Genomic DNA, 19549 nt, shown 5'->3' with positions numbered 1-19549 from the left:
AGAAAGTGTAATTCTTTAGTCCCAATAATTAAAAGGTTAGATTCAGAAACTCCTAAAACAAACCTTTGTTTCAGAAGAACCCTGGAATCTTTTTTTAATCTCTGGTGTTGGAGGCATGGTCTTGTCATTCTTTGAGGAAGATTCTGTGTTAGTCTTTTTGTGGTACTACAATGAAATACCTTAGGCATCTTTATGGTCTTGTAAGAGTTTTATCTAGCCCCAGTTTTGGAGCATGACTCAGCCCTGGGAAGAGTCTATGACAGAGGTATAGGCATGTGCAGGGCTTACCATGATGCAGAAAGCCAGAGAGAAGCAATTTTGGGGTTGTGTAACAACTTGCTCTTTCCAAACCTCACTGCATGGGACCAATATTCCCTCTGAGAGTAGGATCTCAGTGACCTAGAACTTCTCACTAGGTTGCACTTTTTAAAAGTCCCATGAGTCGCTATGCCCCTAACTATAGACAGCCTCCCAACATAGCAACTCTTAGGGGCAAACTGCACCCAAACAACAGCAGATACCTATCTCTGGTGTTCAGGAAGATGGACACCAATGAATATAAACAGAAAGAACTTTCTAGTTCACTTCCATGTTCAATGAGGAAACTAAACAACCTGCATCTCTCAGTTTGATCTGTCTGTTTACTGTAGTGAGAATACTTGTCATGTACTATACATCACTGTTGACTGTAAGTACTATCATATACAGCAAGCAGAGCTCTAGGTGACAGTCATCCTGCTTGAATGGAGCTCTCTACTTCTATCTCACCACCACAGTTCCTGAAAATCATTATTCTACTGTCTAACTTTATTAACTTGACCATTTTTTGTTTCCCTAATAAGTGGAATGATAAACTATTTGTTTTTCCATGGCATCATTATCCATGTGACATTTAATGCAATGGGGCTAGATGATACTCTAAGGCAAAAAACAACAACAACAACAAAAAAACCAAAGTCCAAGGACTTGGGTCTGGGGCATAAAAGGAGGCTGGTAAAGGGCAGCAGGTACAAGGTGGGTCAGAGAAAGTCCAGGAAAGAATTACAGTCCACTGGCCTGTACTAACAAATGGCACATATAGGTTTTGACTTGCAATATGCAAACTCTTGCATCAAGGAAAGAGAGGTTGATATCTTAGTTAGGGTTTCTATTGCTATGACAAGTCACCATAACCATATAGCAAGCTGGTGAGGAAAGGGTTTATTAGGCTCACACTTCCACATTGTTGTTCATCACTGAAGGAAGTCAGAACAGGAACTCAGCAGGGCAGGATCCTGGAGTCAGGAGCTGATACAGAAGCCATGGAGGGGAGCTGCTTAACGGATTGCTTTCCCTGGCTTGCTTAGCCTGTTTTCTTATAGAACCCAGGATCACCAGCCCAAGGAAAACTCCACCCACAATGGGCTGGACCCTCCCACATTGATCACTATTTGAGAAAATGTCTTACAGCTGGATATCATGGAGGTATTTCCTCAGCTGAGGCTCCTTCCTCTCTGATTACTCTAGCTTGTATCAAGTTGACACACAAAATCAGCACATACAGTTATCTCGAAGTCTACTACTGAGAGATCCAGTTAGCTAAGCCCTGAGAACTGACAGTGTGTTTTCCATGAGAGAGTTATCATTACCCTTACATGATGGACTTTAGTAGACATTACAGTACATGAAAATGCAGAAGGCAGTTTCATTCCAGGTCAAGTTGGGCTTGGGAGCCCAAGGGCCCACCTTCCAGCTCACACACCGCTTCCTAGCCTGGGCTCCTCGTACCTGCAATCTCAAGAACAGTTTGAAAATACAGGTGCAAGTCAACACATTTGTCTGTATTAAAAAATAAGGAGAAGGGGGGAAGGAGGAGGAGGAGAAATAGGTTTAAAAAAGGGAAGGCCTGACTCAAGGCCATTAAACTACCTTGTGAAAAAAAATCAACTTGCAACTTACTACCATTTGATGAAACCTGGGAATAAATTTGTTCCTGCCTATCTTATCCTCTGCTCTTTAAAGGCAATTGTTTTCATGATAAACAGAGAAAGGAAAAAGTCTTTGGCATCTTAGATTTCTGTGAAAAGGAGAGAAGGATAACACAAACAAATTCAATTGATTAAAAACTCTGAGGCCTCACTGGTGGGAATCATTTCCACACTCTTCCCATTTCCCAGGGTTTCCAGTCATTTGCCAAGTTCCATGTTTCCTAATCCTACATATGCTACAGTCTGGAGTATTAATATAGCAATAATCATGACTGCAGTTACCTTTGCTGACCACTGACTTGACTTCTAGAACTGCCCAATGACCTTCCCTGTGCCTCCCTAGGTCAGGCCTAACAAGGACCATTCGTGAGGCATACTTGGACTGTCTCATAAGGTAGTAAAAAGATCAGACCCAGCATGGGAAGGCTCCACTGCATATCCCATTTCAGAATTCACTGATGATGGGAACTGGGCAAGACACACTCTCTTGGGTTTATTTTATAACTGTGTGAATTATATTACAGGCTGCAAATCAGGACACAAGGGTCAGAGCCCACACTAATCAGACACCTGGCTGTGTTCTAGGTACTTCACCATCCCAATCTTACCATCCAACATCTGCCAGTGGGGTGCCCAGTGAGTCTCTGAAGACCCTTTCTCCCCTGCTTTCTGGTTTTAACAAGCCAGATTAAATCCAGGAACTTCAATTAGGCTCATCTTGTCACTGTTTTTGCCTTAGGATCCATGCTCAGTGCCAAAGGAACCTTCCCAGACACTGCCCAGAGAGGAGCACCCGGAGAAGCTGACAGCTGAAGAAGGAACCAGCAGCGATGAAGAAAAAGGGTACAGGCAGACTGGCAGCCTTTTGAGTGTGCCAGGCATGAAGACTCAGATAGGAAGGATTAGCTTGTTCATGCCTTCTGTTCTCCAGTGCTTATGGCTGACTTAACCTGATGCATAGGGGACAGATATATCTTTCATGTTCTTCTACACAGCTATGGCTTTCCACAAACTGCCGTATTTAACTTTCACACCAACATGGAGGACTTTATAAAGATTAATAATTCTGCCCAAGTCAGAAAAGCCTTTTCTTTTAATGTCAGGAAAGCAAGGGGACCTCTGTTACCAGAAGAAGCTCCTAGTATTCCACCTGCATTAGCTGCCGCTGCTTTATCAGCCATCCTCAAGATAGGACATTTACCTCATGGTGAGCTGCCTTTGAGCTTGACTTGGCCATGCTTTGCTGGGTTCACATACCTTTGGCCCCTAGCTGAGGATGAGGTGTTACGGCTCTGCCATACTAGAGTTCAAGTTTCTTACCCATGCCTTTTCAGGCTGAAGAAGTAATCCCTAACTAAGGCATATTGTTGTCATGGTAACATGACATGATGATGGGTTTAGAATATTTTCATACATTTACATCTTGTAAAGATATTTGCCTGCATGCATGTATGCAGACCTGTAGAGGCCAGCATAGGATGTCAGACCTCAGAACTGAACCCAAGCCCTCTGAAAGAACAAGTGTCCCTAACCACTGAGAATCCTCTCCAGCCCTATGCATACATATCTTATACCTGTGTGTCTGGACCTCCTTTTCTCTGCAAAGTAGAAGCCCTCTTCCTCATGCCCCTTTCACCAGGAGCTTTTACCTATTAATGCCTGGTCTCCTGGCCTAACACTAACCCTAACCCTTCACACTGTTAAACAAAACAAACACTTAACATCCCAATATAAGCATTTTAATTTCTCAGCAAGTTCCAGAGTTCAGAGTGAAAAAGTATCTCCCTGAAAGACATTTGTCAGCCTCTTCTTTAAGATGAAAAACTATTTGAGCTTTTGACCAGCTTTTCAGTTGGGGGAAACCTAATTATCATCCCCCAGTTTACACGTGGGATAGCCAGCAAAAATTATGAGCATTCTCTGAAAGTGTGGAAGGCTGGAAAAGTGTTTTGGGTTTTTTTTCTTTCTTTTCTTCCATATGTAGGAAAAATTATGAAACTTGGTTATAAAGACCTATTTTTGGAGCTTCTCGGATCCCTTAGAAGAACTCAAGTTCACAGTCTCTTATTTGTTAAGTGCCCACTACGATCAGGTAGTTCCTGCAGAACCTTGTACAGTAGAACTTAAGTCAGGTTGCTCTTTGAAAGACAAAGGTTTCTTATTCCAGTAACTACTCCAAGAGCTCCCTCCTCCAAGATAGGAGCAGTTGAAACACCTACAATCTCTAATCATTATATTATTCATATCTTCAAAGGATTGAAGAACCCCTCAAGGACGGAAGTGACCTACAACCTCCACTGGGCTCTGTGCTAAAAGAGAAGGCAATAGAGACTGAATATCGACCAGAGGACTGGCAAAGCCAAAAGGCCAAACTACAAACCCAGGTAGTAGGACAGTTCTGGATAGGATATACCTCACCCATCCCAGAGTGTACCTGTGCCTCCTCCTACAGACAGCCTTGACAAGCACACAGGGCTAGTTTCCATCTAGCTGGACAGGGTGTTATAGATCCACGGCAAAGTAGACTTCTTGGTTTTGCTTATTCATTAAAAACTTCCCATCCATATATGATCAAGCATATTGGTGCAGCACCTAATTTGAGCCACTAGGATCCATCAATGACCAAGTCAGGTAAGAGTTCTTGTATTTTATACATAGTGGGTATACACATACTCACCAAAGGTCGAGAAGACAACAGTCTGTGTCTTTGGTTTCTATATCTATAGATTCAGACAACTCCAGGTTGAATATATTTGGTGGAAAGTGCATCTGTATTGAATGTATGCTTACCTTCTTGTCATAATTTTTCTAAACAAAGCAGCTTGATGACTGTTAATATAGCATTTGGTATTATAAGTAATGTAGGAAAGCTTTTATACACATAGGAAGGTGTGTGTGTGTGTGTGTGTGTGTGTGTGTGTGTGTGTGTGTGTGTGTGTGTGTTATACAGACACTACCCTGCTGTATATGGTCATGGAATCAGTCCTCCACAGCCATAGAGAAGCAACTGTATTTTCTGTCTTATAGTAGAGCTACTGAATACTAAACACAGTACATTAGAAGAGTTTCAGGAAGAAAAGCCTCAGTAAGGAGTGAGATCTAAGGACCTATGCAAGGTTTCTTCAGCCCCTCAAGTTCTCTGGGAAGGTTCCTTCTCATCCCACAGCTCCCTCTTTCCCAGCACTCAGGGCTCTATCTGAGGAGTCCTCTGGGGCACTCATTGAAATCTTACACCCTCCCTAGCCACTCAACGCTTCCAAAGACGGATGTTCAGCAAGGATGCTGGGGCCCTGAAAAGGTTGCCTTTTAGGACCATAGTGCAGGGAGGATGTCTGTGGCAGCAGGATTCCCAGCTGTAGCAGGCTCTGCAGCAAAGTGCCTGTGACTACAGGGAAGACCTTCAATCACTTAAGCAGCTGTCAGTCCATGAGATGGAGGAGCTGCAGCAGGATCTCCAGGAGAGCCTGCAACACAGCCAGGACTCCAAGGCCCAGCTTGAGGCTGCCCACCAGCGAGCCCCGAGCATTCTTGAGAAAGCCAAGGCTCAGGAGCTCAAAGTACGGTGACCCTGTGAGATAGGCAATTCGCTGGGCATCTGCCCTACCAGTCCCTGCTAGGCTCTGATGTTCTGCACAATGCCTTCTATCCACGGTTTCCAAGGACTATGGCAACAACAAGAACATTGTTATTCTAGACCCATTTCCACAGGAAGAAAAGGCTCAGGGAGATTCAGTAGCTTGCCAGCCAGAGTCTAATCCATTGCATACCTGGTTCGCCTTTTCTCATTTTTGTATATTCCTAACAGCATAAGAACAACTTGTATCAGGCATCAGGGTGTTTATAATCCAGTACTCCGGTGGATGAAAGAGGAGACCACTATGACACTAAGGCCATTTGGACTACACGGAGAGACCGTGTCTGAAAGAAAAGGATTATCTTGTTTTCATGTGGTGCTGTGTGTGATGCATGCCAGGGACTCAGGCTCAGCAAGAGATAGCCTTAAGAGAAAGGGGAAGAGCAAGCTGAAAAAACTCAGCTGGGAAAACCTTCCAGAGGGTAGGGTAAGTTGCAGTGTGGTGGCCAGGTATTTAATCTATCAGGCAATTCAAGCAACTCCAGCACCTTGTACCCACTACCTTCTGACCAGTCCCAAGCATCACATTCCTTCCCGTTATCTTAGGAGGCCTCCTAAAGAGGTGTCTCACAGAAAGGAAGCAGACCCAGAAGATAGTACAAGTGACCAAAGCCCCATAAAAGAACAAATGGGAAGAGTTTAAGAGTCCCTGTACCACTGGACAGCCTAGAAGAGGGCAAGGTGGCTGAGGTCCCATGTGGATCCAAGCGAAAAGAGAGCTGATGGAGATGAGGACACTGTGTTGGAAGTGTTTTTCACTTTTGGAAGTTGTGACAGGGCTCAGTTAAAGAGCACTAAGCAGATCTGCTGTCAACACAACAGTGAGTAATTTAAATGAAAGCCCGCACATGGTACAAGGGAGTGCTTCTGTCATGACAGCTTATTAAGTTCAGCAGAGAAGGCGAGGAGTACACCACCTTCTGTTTTTAAAATGAGGTGACTATGAGAACTGAAAGAGAGTAGTTGTGAGATATAAAATAGGAGGTGCAAAATCCTCTACTATAAAGCCAAGATGCTCCAGAACCTGAAAAGTAATCCCAATAGAGCAGATCAGAGATGCTGTTCTCTATGATAGTAAACACCAGAAGAAGCCACCAACAGTGGACAGCACAAGACCAGGTGTGGAAAAAGAAAATGAGCCTGCTTATTTCCTTTTTGCTTAGTACTATGTGGTTCTTTATAGTAAGGAGTGGATTGCCTTTATAAAAATAAGCTTAAAAAGGAGAATGGCACCATGTGTGCAGACTGTGTGCTAGGTACCCGAGAAAAGAAGAAAAACACAAAAAAAATCAGTCAACTCCCTCCTGTTATTCTTCTGTCTCCCAAATTTGCCTGCAATCTACAAGGACAACCGGGCTCACAGGATCCTAGGTCTTTCTGTCAGCTGCTGCAACTCCAGCCTGTGTGATTGCCTGGACTTTTTTTCCTCGGGGCTAAAGACCTCAGTCTTTTAGAGGAAGTGAAGTAAAGGAAGTACCCTGTGTCCCCCATCCCTGCCCTCCCCCCTGCCCGGGCTTCAAAGTATCTGGGGATTAGACAAGGGGGATTTGAGATCCCATAAAGAGAGGATATGGTCCCAATCTGAGAGTAAAGGCACGAGTTTTGGAGACTTTGAAATAGATTCAATAGATCTTAATCGATGGCTCCAGTCAATATGGGAGTGGTTCCAGAATGAGACTAGAGAAGTCAGGCTGGGAAATATAGCTTAATGGTAGAATGGGCCTTGCAGGTGGTAAGACCAAGGTTCAACCCCAGCATTACAAAATAAAATATAATAGTGGGGAGCAAATCCTGATTAAAAGCAAACTCACCACTTACAAGGTATGGGAGCTCAGGCAGGTAACTTAGTTCCTTTGCTCCTCAGTTCCCTCATTTTTCAAGTTCAGGAAATAGTAGACTATGGGCTGGTGTTGAAGGTCAAAAGATAATCCATGTAAAGTACCTAGGCTAGGACGCAGCCAAGAGTTCAGTTTCTAAATGTTCTTCGCTTGTCACTGAAGCTCCTGATGGGCAGATATATAGCTACAGCTGTAGGGGACTGCATGGTGCTGAGCTCAGAGGGCAACATTTGATTCACATGTGTAGCTGCTCCCAAGTAACCACTCAAAGGCTTAGTATGAATTACAAGTGCTCAGCATACTTTGGTGCCTCAGGCAATAAATCAGCATTTAGCCCTGGCATCTAGATGGACTTTGGGAGCCCATTCCACGTGGAGGGATGCTGTCTCCGCCTAGACACATGGGGGAGGGCCTAGGCCCTGCCCCAGATCATATGACAGACTTTTGAGATCCCCCAAGAAGGACCTTATCCTCCTTGGAGAGTAGAGTGGGGACTGGGGAAGGGGTTGGGGAAGGATTGGAGGGGGGCAGGAGAGGAGGGGAGGGAGAGGGAGCTAGGATTGACATGTGAAGTAAACTTGTTTTTAATTTAAATTAAATTAAAAAATAAATTAAACATAAAAAAGAATGCAACACAACTTTGCATCATCAAACAAATTTTCCCCAACATAAACAAATGTAACACATCATAAACTGATATCCACAGCAGTCTCCATCTGCTGTTAAAAGAAGCTTCTTTGGTGAGGAGTGAGAGCTCACTTACCTGTGGGTTTGAGCACACATTTTAGAATGTAGTTAGGAATTATGCTGGTACAGTAAAGTAGCAGTAGTAGGTTCTGTTCTAAGGTCCATGACTTCACAAGCCCTGGAGATAAGCACCAGTCACGATTTTCCTCCTGCTAAGTGGACCTTAAATCCAGTTAAACAACTGTTGGTTACTGTGGTGGTTTGAAAGAGAATGGCCCCAATATACCCATGGGGATTGAGTGGCACTATTAGGAAGTATGGCCTTATTGGAGAAAGTGGTCACTGGAGGCAAGCTTTGAGGTCTTAGATACTCAAGCCATGCCCACTGTGGCACTCGCTTCCTACTGCCTTAAGGTCCAGATGTAGAATTCTCAGCTACCTCTCCAGCACCATGTCTGGATGCAGGCTGTTATGCTTCTCACTATGATGATAATGGACTAAACCTCTGAAACTGTAAGCCAGCCCCAATTAAATGTTTTCCTTTATAAGAGTTGCTGTGATCATGATGTCTCTTCACAGCAATAAACCCTAACTAAGAAAGTTACCATCAAGATATAAGTGCCACTACTGCACTCTAGGGATATATTGACATATATTTAGTCACATACATAAGGTACATAATGTACAAAAATCACCTAAAATTACAGGAGCCATGAAAAATCAGGCTTTGCTAGGCTTTGCTGTACATTGCACAACGCCAGTCATCCACTGTGTCCACTGTGACACGAGGTCTGTGAAAATACCATGAGTGTCTATGGCCATGGAGGATAGACGAGAGCATGTGATACCCTGGATCTGGAAGCCGGGTGCTGGGAACTGAACTTGAGTCCTCTGGCAGAGAAGCCAGTGCTTAGCCACAGAGCCATCTCCATAGCCTCAAAATCTTTGTTTTTGTTTTTTAAGCCAGTTTTGTGAATATTATTTAAAACAGACCTATGTCTTAAGAAAATCTCACCGGGCAGTGGTGGCACACGGCTGGGCGGTGGTGGCGCACGCCTTTAATCCCAGCACTCGGGAGGCAGAGGCAGGCGGATCTCTGTGAGTTCGAGGCCGGGCTGGACCAACAGCCTCCAAAACAATACAGAGAAACCCTGTCTCCAAAAACCAAAAAAAAAAATCTCATTATTTAAATCAAGGATTAAATTTTAGTTTTACATCCATGTCCTGAATATTGACCTTAGGAATTTTAATAACTTGCAATCATCATGCATGTATCAAACCTTACATGACTTATTGGAGCCTTCTATGATATGCTTAAACATTCTCATTTTGTCTTTATTTCTCTTTGTCCATTTTGGAAATAATGTGTCTTTTTTCTTAGGACAAATCCTTATTTTTCCATATAAAAGACTTTTTCAAGAAAATTATCTTGGGGGCAGTGCTGGAGAGACGGCTTAGTGGTTAAGAGTACCGGCTGCTCTTCCAGAGGACCCAGGTTCAATGCCCAGCACCCATGTAACAGCTCACAACTGTCTGTGACTTCAGTTCCAGAGGATCTGACACCCTCACACAGGCATATACGGAGGCAAAAACACCAATGCATATAAAATATGTTTAAAAAGTTACCTTTTTAACTTTTATTATCAGAAATATATTCTGATGTTTACATTTTTAATTTTTTCTCATTCTCATTCATTTCTTTTTACTTAGTCTCCTCACTTAATATTATGAAACACACTTATTTATAACTTATTTTATTTATTTATTTTTTGAGACAGGCTTTCCCTGTGTAGCCCTGACTGTCCTGGAACTGACTTTGTAGAGCATGCTGGCCTCAAACCCAGAGATTCACCTACCTCTTCCTCTGGTGTACAAGAACTAAAAACATGCCATCTTGGCAGACTTCTATTTACCAATTTTTAAAAAGAAAGCTTAATCCAAAATTACATTTTGGACATAATGTAGCAAATTAAGAACACCTGACCATACATTGTTAAACTATAAGGTTCTTCTTTGCTTTAAGTCCTAAGCAGACAGCATCCCTACATGGATTTGTAAAATGGTTTCCTTTAAGCATTTATCTTTGTCAGTTACAGGATGTTACATTCCATCAAGAGCTGTCCAAGATTACAGCTTCCAGTGTCCTTGTACAGTGAATTGTCTTGTATAAGCAAGACAAAGGCAGAAGATAAAATATACAGATGAGCCCACAAATGCAATTTGAGATACAAAAGGCATTTACTTCCTTCCAAACTTTGGGAGATCAAAAACCTTTTCACCACATATGAATAAACAGAGTCAGAGCATCTTGCCAGAACATGCCCCCAAGGAACTATTGCCAGAAATAGAGGCTCTGCCTCCCATTCTAACAGTCAGAGCTCTGAAATAAACCAGATGGAACAGGGCAGAAAGATACTTTGAAATCAGAGGCGTGAAATCATGAATAAAAACAGAGCAGAGCAGAACAAACTAAAACAGAGGCCAAAGCAAGGAAACCAAACCTAAATGTATAGCAATTCAATTTGTCAGGCAAAAGCTCCAGAGTGTGCTAGGAGCGGAGGAGGGGAAAGTCCCGAAGAAAAAGTACTTGGCTGCTGTTCTGGAGTTTCTCATCCTGGAACCGAACCCCAGGACCCAGCCCAGCAGCAATTGTGATTCCTTGTTAGCTCAGTGACATGGCAGTGAGGTCAGACGTTGTTCTTGTAGAGTTGCCAGAATGCTGGTGTTCCTGTAACCAGTTTGGAGAAGCCGGTAACCACAGAGAGAACTGAATTAGAGTCTTTCATTCTCACTTTCTTCAGAAAGCCAGTACTCCAGGAGGGCAGCAGGCTAACTTCCTAAAGACTATCGTATGCCTCATCTCTAGCCAGCAAATCCCATGGGAGAAGGAGGAGGCAGGAGACAGGCAATCATTCCAGAGCTCAGTGTTACCTGTCCAGTCAGAGGAGGAGCCACATTTCTGACACATGTAGTGTCTGTGTTTCTGCTGTTTATTTGTTCCATGCACTAGTCCCTCATTCTGCAGGTGTTTGGGCTCGAGTACTTTCTGGAATGCTGGGTCTACTCAGTTTTTACTAGTATCAACCTGCATCTGAGCTGGTGAGGAACAACTCATAACAAACAATGTTTCTTTTTATTTTGGTTTTTTTCAAGACAGGGTTTCTCTGTATTGTTTTGGAGGCTGTCCTGGAACTCACTATGTAGACCAGGATGGCTTCAAACTCACAGAGAGCCGCCTGCCTCCGCCTCCCGAGTGCTGGGATTAAAGGCATGCGCCACCAATGCCCAGCCATAACAAACAAACTTTTAACAGTGTATGTGTGAAAAGCTGTTAATAGTATGTGTGTGCAGCTTCCTTTCCATAAAATGAAATATAAATGTGTCATCATAACACAGAGTATGAAAGTGCCCCCGTCCATCCCTTCTGTTCTCTGTCAGATGTACAATGTAGGACATGAAAGCAGGAAGAGGGGAAGAAGCCGTCTAAAGGGAGGAGAAAGTGGACGTAAGACAGGGTAATGGGATGCATGTGCCGTGAAATCAGAAAAGGGAGCTACTTCAATGCAGAAAAGGGACCAGCAGAAGCATGTGTGTTTTAGGAAAGCAGTGGAGAGGGAAAAACAGAACAAAATACATGGTGCTGGAGATGTTCGTCCAGTTGATAATCAGTCACCTTACATGTCTGAAGCCCTGGGTTCAATCCCCTGCACTTCATAATTAGAGTGTCTATAATCCATTCAGAAGGTGGAGGCAGGAAGATTAATGATTCAGGGTCATCCTCAGCTACAAAGTGAGTTCTAGGCCAGTCTGAGCTACCTGGGTTCCTGACTCAAAAAAAAAAAAAACTGTCAATTATAATGAACAAACATGCCATAATGAAGCCTATAACTTTATCAGCTAGCTAAAAAACTGCAAAGTATGTGATGTAGTCAGGTCATCAGTGTTCCACAGTCTAATAAGCCCACCACAAGAGTCCTAAATAAGTCTACAATCCCATGGCCAGAGAGTCTGGGAAACGGAACCTTCATTCAGTGGCTGATGGAAGCAGAGGCAGACTCCCACAGCTAAACACTGAGCTGAACTCAAGGAATCCAGCGACAGAGAGGAGGACTGCTGAGCAAAGGGGTTAAGACTGGGCTGGTTTAATCCCAGAAACAGATGACCTGACAAGGGTTAGCTCTTGAATCCCAGGCTGATGCCTGGGAATCCAGCATGGGACTGACCCAGATCCCCTGAATGTGGGTGTCAGTGAGGAGGCCTAGGCAATCTATGGGGCCTTGGGCAGTAGATCAGTATTTATCCCGGGTATACAAATGGACTTTGGGCACCCATCCAACAATGAGAGATGCACTCTCACCCTGGACTCTTGGGGGAGGGTCTAGGCCCTGCCCTGGATGAAATGACAGACTATGGACACCCCCATGGAGGGCCTCACCCTCCCTGGGGAAATGAGGGGATATTGGGGGGGTTGGTGGGAGGGCGTGGGAGGAAGGGAGGGAAACGGAGAGGGACCTGGAATTGACATGTGAAACAACCTTGTTTCTAATTTAAATTTAAATGTAAAAATAAAATATAAAAAGAGTCCTAAATAACCACTTCATGTCTCATTCCTTCTGCTCTGCCACAGGCCACAGAGGAGCTATTGAAGGAGGAGTCCAGTCACAGCCTCCAGATCCAACACCAGGCACACCTGCCCGAGCTCCAGGTCCTAGAGGAGGCCAGACAGGAGTTGCGAGAGGAACATGAGCAGACACAAGCCCAGCAACTTCTGCTGCTTGGTACATATCCCACTGTCCACCTGGGAGAGCCCAGCTACCTGTGTGCTCTACAAATGGAAACCAGTGACAAGCAGGGCACAGAGGCCGCAGCAACAATCCCAGCTCTATTCCCAACTAAGACCTGGGGTAGGGGTGGGGCTTCCAGGCTGAGTTTTCCTTGCCTATAAAAATGTAGCTGTGATTGTCTCTACCTCATCGGATCATTGTGTGGATTTAATGGGATGTTGAATATAACATGTCTAGCATACAACATGAGCCCAGTGAACATAGACACTATGGTTACCACTCAGTAGAACTCAGATATGAGCAGTGGCACAGGTTTCATTGGATTGCCTCAATTCTGTGGGTTTCCATTCCAGTGATAAATGCAAACTGGGGGGGCGCTCAGGCTCCCAGGCTCCACTTGACTTTCTTCTATCTGCCTCAGGCTATCCCTAGCATGAAATTTAACTCTGGTTCCATTTCAACATCAAAACCCACTCTCTCGGTGTTCCAGAAGTTAGCAGAGGCAGTTAAGTTCTCTGGAATTAAACTAGGTTTCAAACTGAATTCCTACACTTACTAGCTGCTTGGCCTGGGGCAGTCCATCAGCTGTCCAATGAGGGCAACAGAAGTGTTCACCTCACAGGGCTATAATGACTTTTGTGAGTCAACTTCTCCCAGCAGATTCTGGATTTAGTCTGAATCTGCTGGATATAAGTAACAGTCTTCTGTCCCCAAGAGCCAGCCAAGAGCTTATGCTCATGGCTAGAACTTGTGAATGTTTTCTCTTTAAAAACTGACATAAAGATAGGCGGTGGTGGTGCACACCTTTAATCCCAGCACTCAAGAGGTAGAAGCAGGCAGATCTCTATGAGTTTGAGGATCTCTATGAGTCTGGTCTACAAAGATACACAGAGAAACCCTGTCTCAAAAACAATAACAACAACAACAACAAAAAACAAAAACAACAACAACAACAACAACAAAAAACTGACATAAATATCAAGATTCCTGACTTGAGATCCTTGACCCCTGAAGAGGTTCTTTGTTCTTCCTTTGATTTCCTGACTTGGTGCCCAGGCCCAATGTTGCCTCAGGATCTGGTCTAAACTGAGGCCAACACACCCTAACCTGTTACTCCTCCATAACCAGTCATCAGTAGCCACACAGGTGATTCAAAACAAAGAAGAAACACTTGAAACATAGAATTTGGCTCTACATCTTAAAGCTGTGTAGCTCAGTGTTGCTTACCCTTTCTCTTGCTTATAATAAAATCGAGCTGGTGTGGGTAGGGTCAGGGGAATGGCAGGGTGGCGGGATTATACATTCCATACAAGTTGGGTGCAGGGTACATCGAATGTCCCCTATATCATACTATTGTTTCTGTGACCCTGGAATAAAGTTAGGAAAGATCTCTCACTGTTCTTCCTTCCAGAGTCCCTGAGGCAGGAGCTGACAGAGCAGCGAGCGGCCTGCTCTGAGCATCAGAAGGCCCTGGAGCTGCTACAGAATGAGCAAAGGGTCCTGGGCCCCCTGGGGAAGTGGCAGGCCATCAATCCGTGTTCTGGGAATGGCACAGACCACACCTTTATTACAGAGGTCAGTGCCTTGCCCCTGTCCACACGGCATTCCTTCTAAGATAGCATTAGGCTCACAGAGAACAGCCCCATATGGATGAACTCGGAACTAGATCTCTTCCCTGCTGGAAATGGGGATACCCTGCTCCCATTCCTTACCCCTAGAAACACTTGGTGATCTGCAGGCTCGTCTTTGAAAAGGAGAAAGCAGACCTTAAGTGTTGCAGGTTACTTATAGTTCAGATAGCTGTTTGTACCTGGTAGCCCTCCAGGTTGCTGGCTAGTCTCGGTCACTCTTCCAATCTGTGACAGAAATATCTCAGAACACTCCCCAGACAAACTCCCTGTTTAGACCTCAGTGATCTTGTTCTCCGGACCCCAGGCAACTCTCCTGCCCGGGCTTTGCCCATCAGCCCTTTCCCTGCACATTCCTAATTCCTATTCTAGTTGGCATCACGTCGAAACAATTTGAGCCTCAAGCTTCAGGTATTGGGGTAACTCACAGCATGACTTTGTGGCTGTCAGTGAAATAAGCTCCAGATGCCGCAATGCATCATGGAAAAACCTCCTCCCCCACTGGCTACACACTGCCTCTACAGCCCTGTTCTTTCTTGGTCTCCTGACATGGGCACCCTAACCTTTGCCTCATTGTGGTACCCACCCCCCACTTTGATGTCCAGACATCTGCACACTAGGATCTCCTGACCCTTAGGACAGTGACTACAGGGAAGTGGCAAGGTTAAACGCATGGTTATCTGATCTCTTATTAAACTCTCAGAGGGCCAGATTTGGCCAACACACCAAGAAGAGACTGCATGGAAACCACAAAAGCCCTTCATTGGGAACCTGATGTGGCTTTTTCAGTAGCACCTCCGTAACTGACCACTCCCTCCCTCCCACCAGTTCCCAAATAACCACTCAGAGGCTTAATATTAATTGCAAACTGTTTGACCTATTAGCTCAGGCTTATTATTAACTAGCTCTTACAACTAAATTAACCCATTTCTATTAGTCTATATTTTACCACAAGGCTTGTGGCTTGTTACCTCACATCTTGCTTCGGCAGTGGCTGCTGGCATCTCTCTGACTCCGCCCTCTTTCTTCCTGTATCGCTGCTTGGATTTCCCGCTTGACTTTATTCTGCCTGGCTATTGACCAGATCAGCCTGTTTTCTAACCAATGGTAATAAAACATATCCACAGCATACAGAAAGACATCCCACATCACTCCTCCATGTCATGTCCCTACCTCTGAACTGGCCTTGGCACCTACTGAAATAAAATTAAATTTTTACCTACTGCCTTCCCTTCAGGATGTGGGTGTTACAGGGCCTCCTGGTTCTGTGCCCTGTGCTGCAGAGAAAGGGCTCCTGGAGGAGAATGCTCAGCTCCAAGACACTGTGCTACGCCTGCGTGCAGAGGTGGAGCAGCACCTGCAGGAGGCGCTGCAGCTGCGTGAACAGCACCGGTGAGCCTGCAGCCCCGATTCCGTTCTTTTTTTTTTTTTTCTCCAGGTTTATTTTGGTAAAAAAAAAATCAGATATAACCTTTTAAAAATAACATTAATGTTTAACATGCATTCAAATAACTTTCTTTTTTTCCAGTTTAAATTTAGATAAGAAACGAGGTTGCTTCACAAGTCAGTTCCAGGTCCCGCTCCCATTCCCTCCCCTCCTCCCGTACCATTCCCCCATCTCCCCCCCCGTTATCCCCTCATTCCCCCAGGGAGGGTGAGGCCCTCCATGGGGGTGTCCATAGTCTGTCATTTCATATAGGGCAGGGCCTAGACCCTTCCCCAAGAGTTCAGGGTGAGAGTGCACCTCACATTGTTCTATGGGAGTCCAAAGTCCGTGTGTATACTTGGGATGGGTACTGATCTGCTGCCCAAGGCTCAATAGGTTCCCTAGGCCTCCTCATTGACACCCAAATTCAGGGGGTCTTGATCAGTCCCATGCTGGATTCCCAGGCTGATGCCTGGGATTCAAGAGTTAACCTTTGTCTGGTCAGCTGTTTCTGGGGGTTAAACCATCCCAGTCTTAATCCCTTTGATCATCAGTCCTCCCTCTCTGTTACTGGCTTTCTTGAGTTCAGCTCAGTACTTAACCAGCCACTAAATGAAGTTTCTGTTTCCCAGACTCTCTGGCCATAGGATTGTAGGCTGGCACTCCCCAGATCTATGTCTAAAATCCATATATGAGAGAGTACATGCCATGTTTCTCTTTTTGTGACTGGGTTACCTCACTCAGGATGGTTTCTTCTAGTGTCATCCATTTGCCTGCGAATCTCATGATTCCATTATTTTTTTCTGCTGAATAGTACTCCATTGTGTAGATGTACCACATTTTCTCTATCCACTCTTCAGGTGAGGGACATCTAGGTTGCTTCCAAGTTCTGGCTATTACAAATAAAGCTGCTATGAACATAGTGGAACAGACATCTTTGTTGTATGAATGGGCATCTTTTGGATATATGCCTAAGAGTGGAGTTGCTGGGTCATGTGGTAGGTTTATTCCCATTTTTCTGAGGAATCTCCATACTGATTTCCAAAGTGGCTGAACCAGTTGGCACTCCCACCAACAATGGAGGAGTGTTCCCCTTTCACCACATCCTCTCCAGCATAAATTGTCATTGGTGTTTTTGATTTTAGCCATTCTGACAGGAGTGAGATGGTATCTCAGAGTTGTTTTGATTTGCATTTCCCGGATGGCTAAGGATGTTGAGCACTTTCTCAAGTGCCTCTCAGCCATTTTAGACTCCTCTATTGAAAACTCTCTATTTAGTTCTGCAGCCCACTTTTTAATTGGGTCCTTTGCTGTTTTGGAGACTTGCTTCTTGAGTTCTTTGTAAATTTTGGAGATCAACCCTCTGTCAGATGTGGGATTAGTGAATATTTTTTCCCATTCTGTGGGCTGCCTTTTTGTCTTGCTGACTGTGTCCTTTGCCTTACAGAAGCTTCTCAGTTTCAGTAGGTCCCATTTATTAATTGTTGATCTCACTGTCTGTGCTACTGGTGTTATGTTCAGGAAGCTGTCTCCTGTACCAATTCGTTCAAGGGTACCACCCACTTTCTCTTCTAAGAGGTTCAGTGTGGCTGGATTTATGTTGAGGTCTTTGATCCATTTGGACTTAAGTTTTGTGCATGGTGATAAACATGGATCGATCCGCATTCTTCTACATGCCAGTCTCCAATTATGCCAGCACCATTTGTTGAAGATGCTTTCTTTATTCCATTGTATATTTTTAGCTTCTTTGTCAAAGATCAGATGTTCATACGTGTGTGGGTTAATACCCGGATTTTCAATTCGATTCCATTGGTCTACCTGTCTATTTTTGTGCCAATACCAAGCTGTTTTCAGGACTATAGCTCTATAATAGAGCTTGAGGTCAGGGATGGTGATGCCTCCGGACGTTGCCTTGTTGAACAGGGTTGTTTTGGCTATCCTGGGTCTTTTGTTTTTCCATACAAAATTGATTATTGTTCTTTCAAGGTCTGTGAAGAATTGTGCTGGGATTTTAATGGGGATTGCATTGAATCTGTAGATTGCTTTTGGCAGGATTGCCATTTTTACTACATTGATCCTACCTATCCAAGAGCATGGGAGATCTTTCCATTTTCTGAGGGCTTCTTTAATTTCTTTCTTTAAAGATTCAAAGTTCTTACGATACAGGTCTTTCACTTGTTTGGTTAGCGTTACCCCAAGGTATTTTATGTTGTTTGTGGCAATTGTAAAGGGTGATGTTTCTCTGATTTCTCTTTCAGCCCTTTTATCATCTGTATATAGTAGGGCTACTGATTTTCTTGAGTTGATCTTGTAGCCTGCCACTTTGCTGAAGGTGTTAATCAGCTGTAAGAGTTCCCTGGTAGAGTTCTTTGGGTCATTGATGTAAACTATCATATCGTCTGCAAACAGTGAAAGTTTGACCTCTTCCTTCCCAATTTGTATCCCCTTGATCCCCCTTTGTTGTCGTATGGCAATAGCTAGGACTTCAAGTACCATGTTGAAAAGGTATGGAGAGAGTGGACAGCCTTGTTTTGTTCCTGATTTTAGAGGAATTGCATTGAGTTTCTGTCCATTTAGTTTGATGTTGGCTGTTGGTTTACTGTATATAGCTTTTATTATGTTTAAGTATGTCCCTGTTATCCCAGATCTCTCCAAGACCTTTATCATGAAGGGGTGTTGGATTTTGTCAAAGGCTTTTTCAGCATCTAGTGAGATGATCATGTGATTTTTGTTTTTCAGCTTGTTTATATGGTGGATTACGTTGATGGATTTTCGTATGTTGAACCATCCCTGAATCCCTGGGATGAAACCTACTTGATCGTGGTGAATGATTGTTTTGATGTGTTCTTGGATCCGATTTGCCAGTATTTTATTGAGTATTTTTGCATCAATGTTCATGAGGGATATTGGTCTGAAGTTCTCTTTCTTAGTTGTATCTTTGTGTGGCTTGGGGATCAAGGTTATTGAAGCCTCATAGAAAGAGTTTGGCAAAGACCCTTCTGCTTCTATTGTGTGGAACACTTTGAGAAGAATTAGTATAAGCTGTTCTTTGAATTTGTGGTAGAATTCTGCACTGAGGTCATCTGGACCTGGACTTTTTTTGGTTGGGAGACTTTTGATGACAGCTTCTATTTCCATAGGGGTTATAGGTCTATTTAAATTGCTTATCTGTTCTTGATTTAGTTTTGGCAAATGATAGCTGTCCAGGAAGTCATCCATTTCCTTTAAATTTTCGAATTTTGTGGAGTACAGGTTTTCAAAGTATGACCTAATGATTCTCTGGATTTCCTCAGAGTCTGTTGTTATGTCCCCCTTTTCATTTCTGATTTTGTTAATTTGCGTGTTCACTCTCTGCTGTTTGGTAAGTTTGGACAAAGGTTTGTCTATCTTGTTGATTTTCTCAAAGAACCAACTCTTCGTTGCATTGATTCTTTGTATTGTTTTCCTGGTTTCTACTTTATTGATTTCAGCCCTCAATTTGATTAATTCCTGGCGTCTACTCCTCCTGGGGGAGTTTGCTTCTTTGTGTTCTAGAGCTTTTAGCTGTGATGTTAATTCTCTGGTATAACTGTTCTCCTGTTTCTT

The 19549-nt window shown here is 43.9% G+C and overlaps 1 protein-coding gene across 1 annotated transcript in view; it reads left to right on the top strand.

Moving 5' to 3' along the window:
- Fam184b (family with sequence similarity 184 member B) overlaps positions 1–19549 on the top strand; it is a 102368-nt gene that overhangs the window by 67385 nt on the left and 15434 nt on the right. Inside the window, exons 7-11 of the mRNA XM_040747055.1 lie at positions 2707–2810; positions 4222–4351; positions 12754–12904; positions 14322–14485; positions 15776–15930. Coding sequence (XP_040602989.1) covers positions 2707–2810; positions 4222–4351; positions 12754–12904; positions 14322–14485; positions 15776–15930 — 704 coding nt within the window. The remainder of the gene's footprint in view (positions 1–2706; positions 2811–4221; positions 4352–12753; positions 12905–14321; positions 14486–15775; positions 15931–19549) is intronic.

This window comes from Mesocricetus auratus, unplaced genomic scaffold (genome assembly GCF_017639785.1).
Source record: "Mesocricetus auratus isolate SY011 unplaced genomic scaffold, BCM_Maur_2.0 Super-Scaffold_100006, whole genome shotgun sequence".
Classification (NCBI taxonomy): domain Eukaryota; kingdom Metazoa; phylum Chordata; class Mammalia; order Rodentia; family Cricetidae; genus Mesocricetus; species Mesocricetus auratus.
This window is presented reverse-complemented; position numbering and strand designations above follow the sequence as displayed.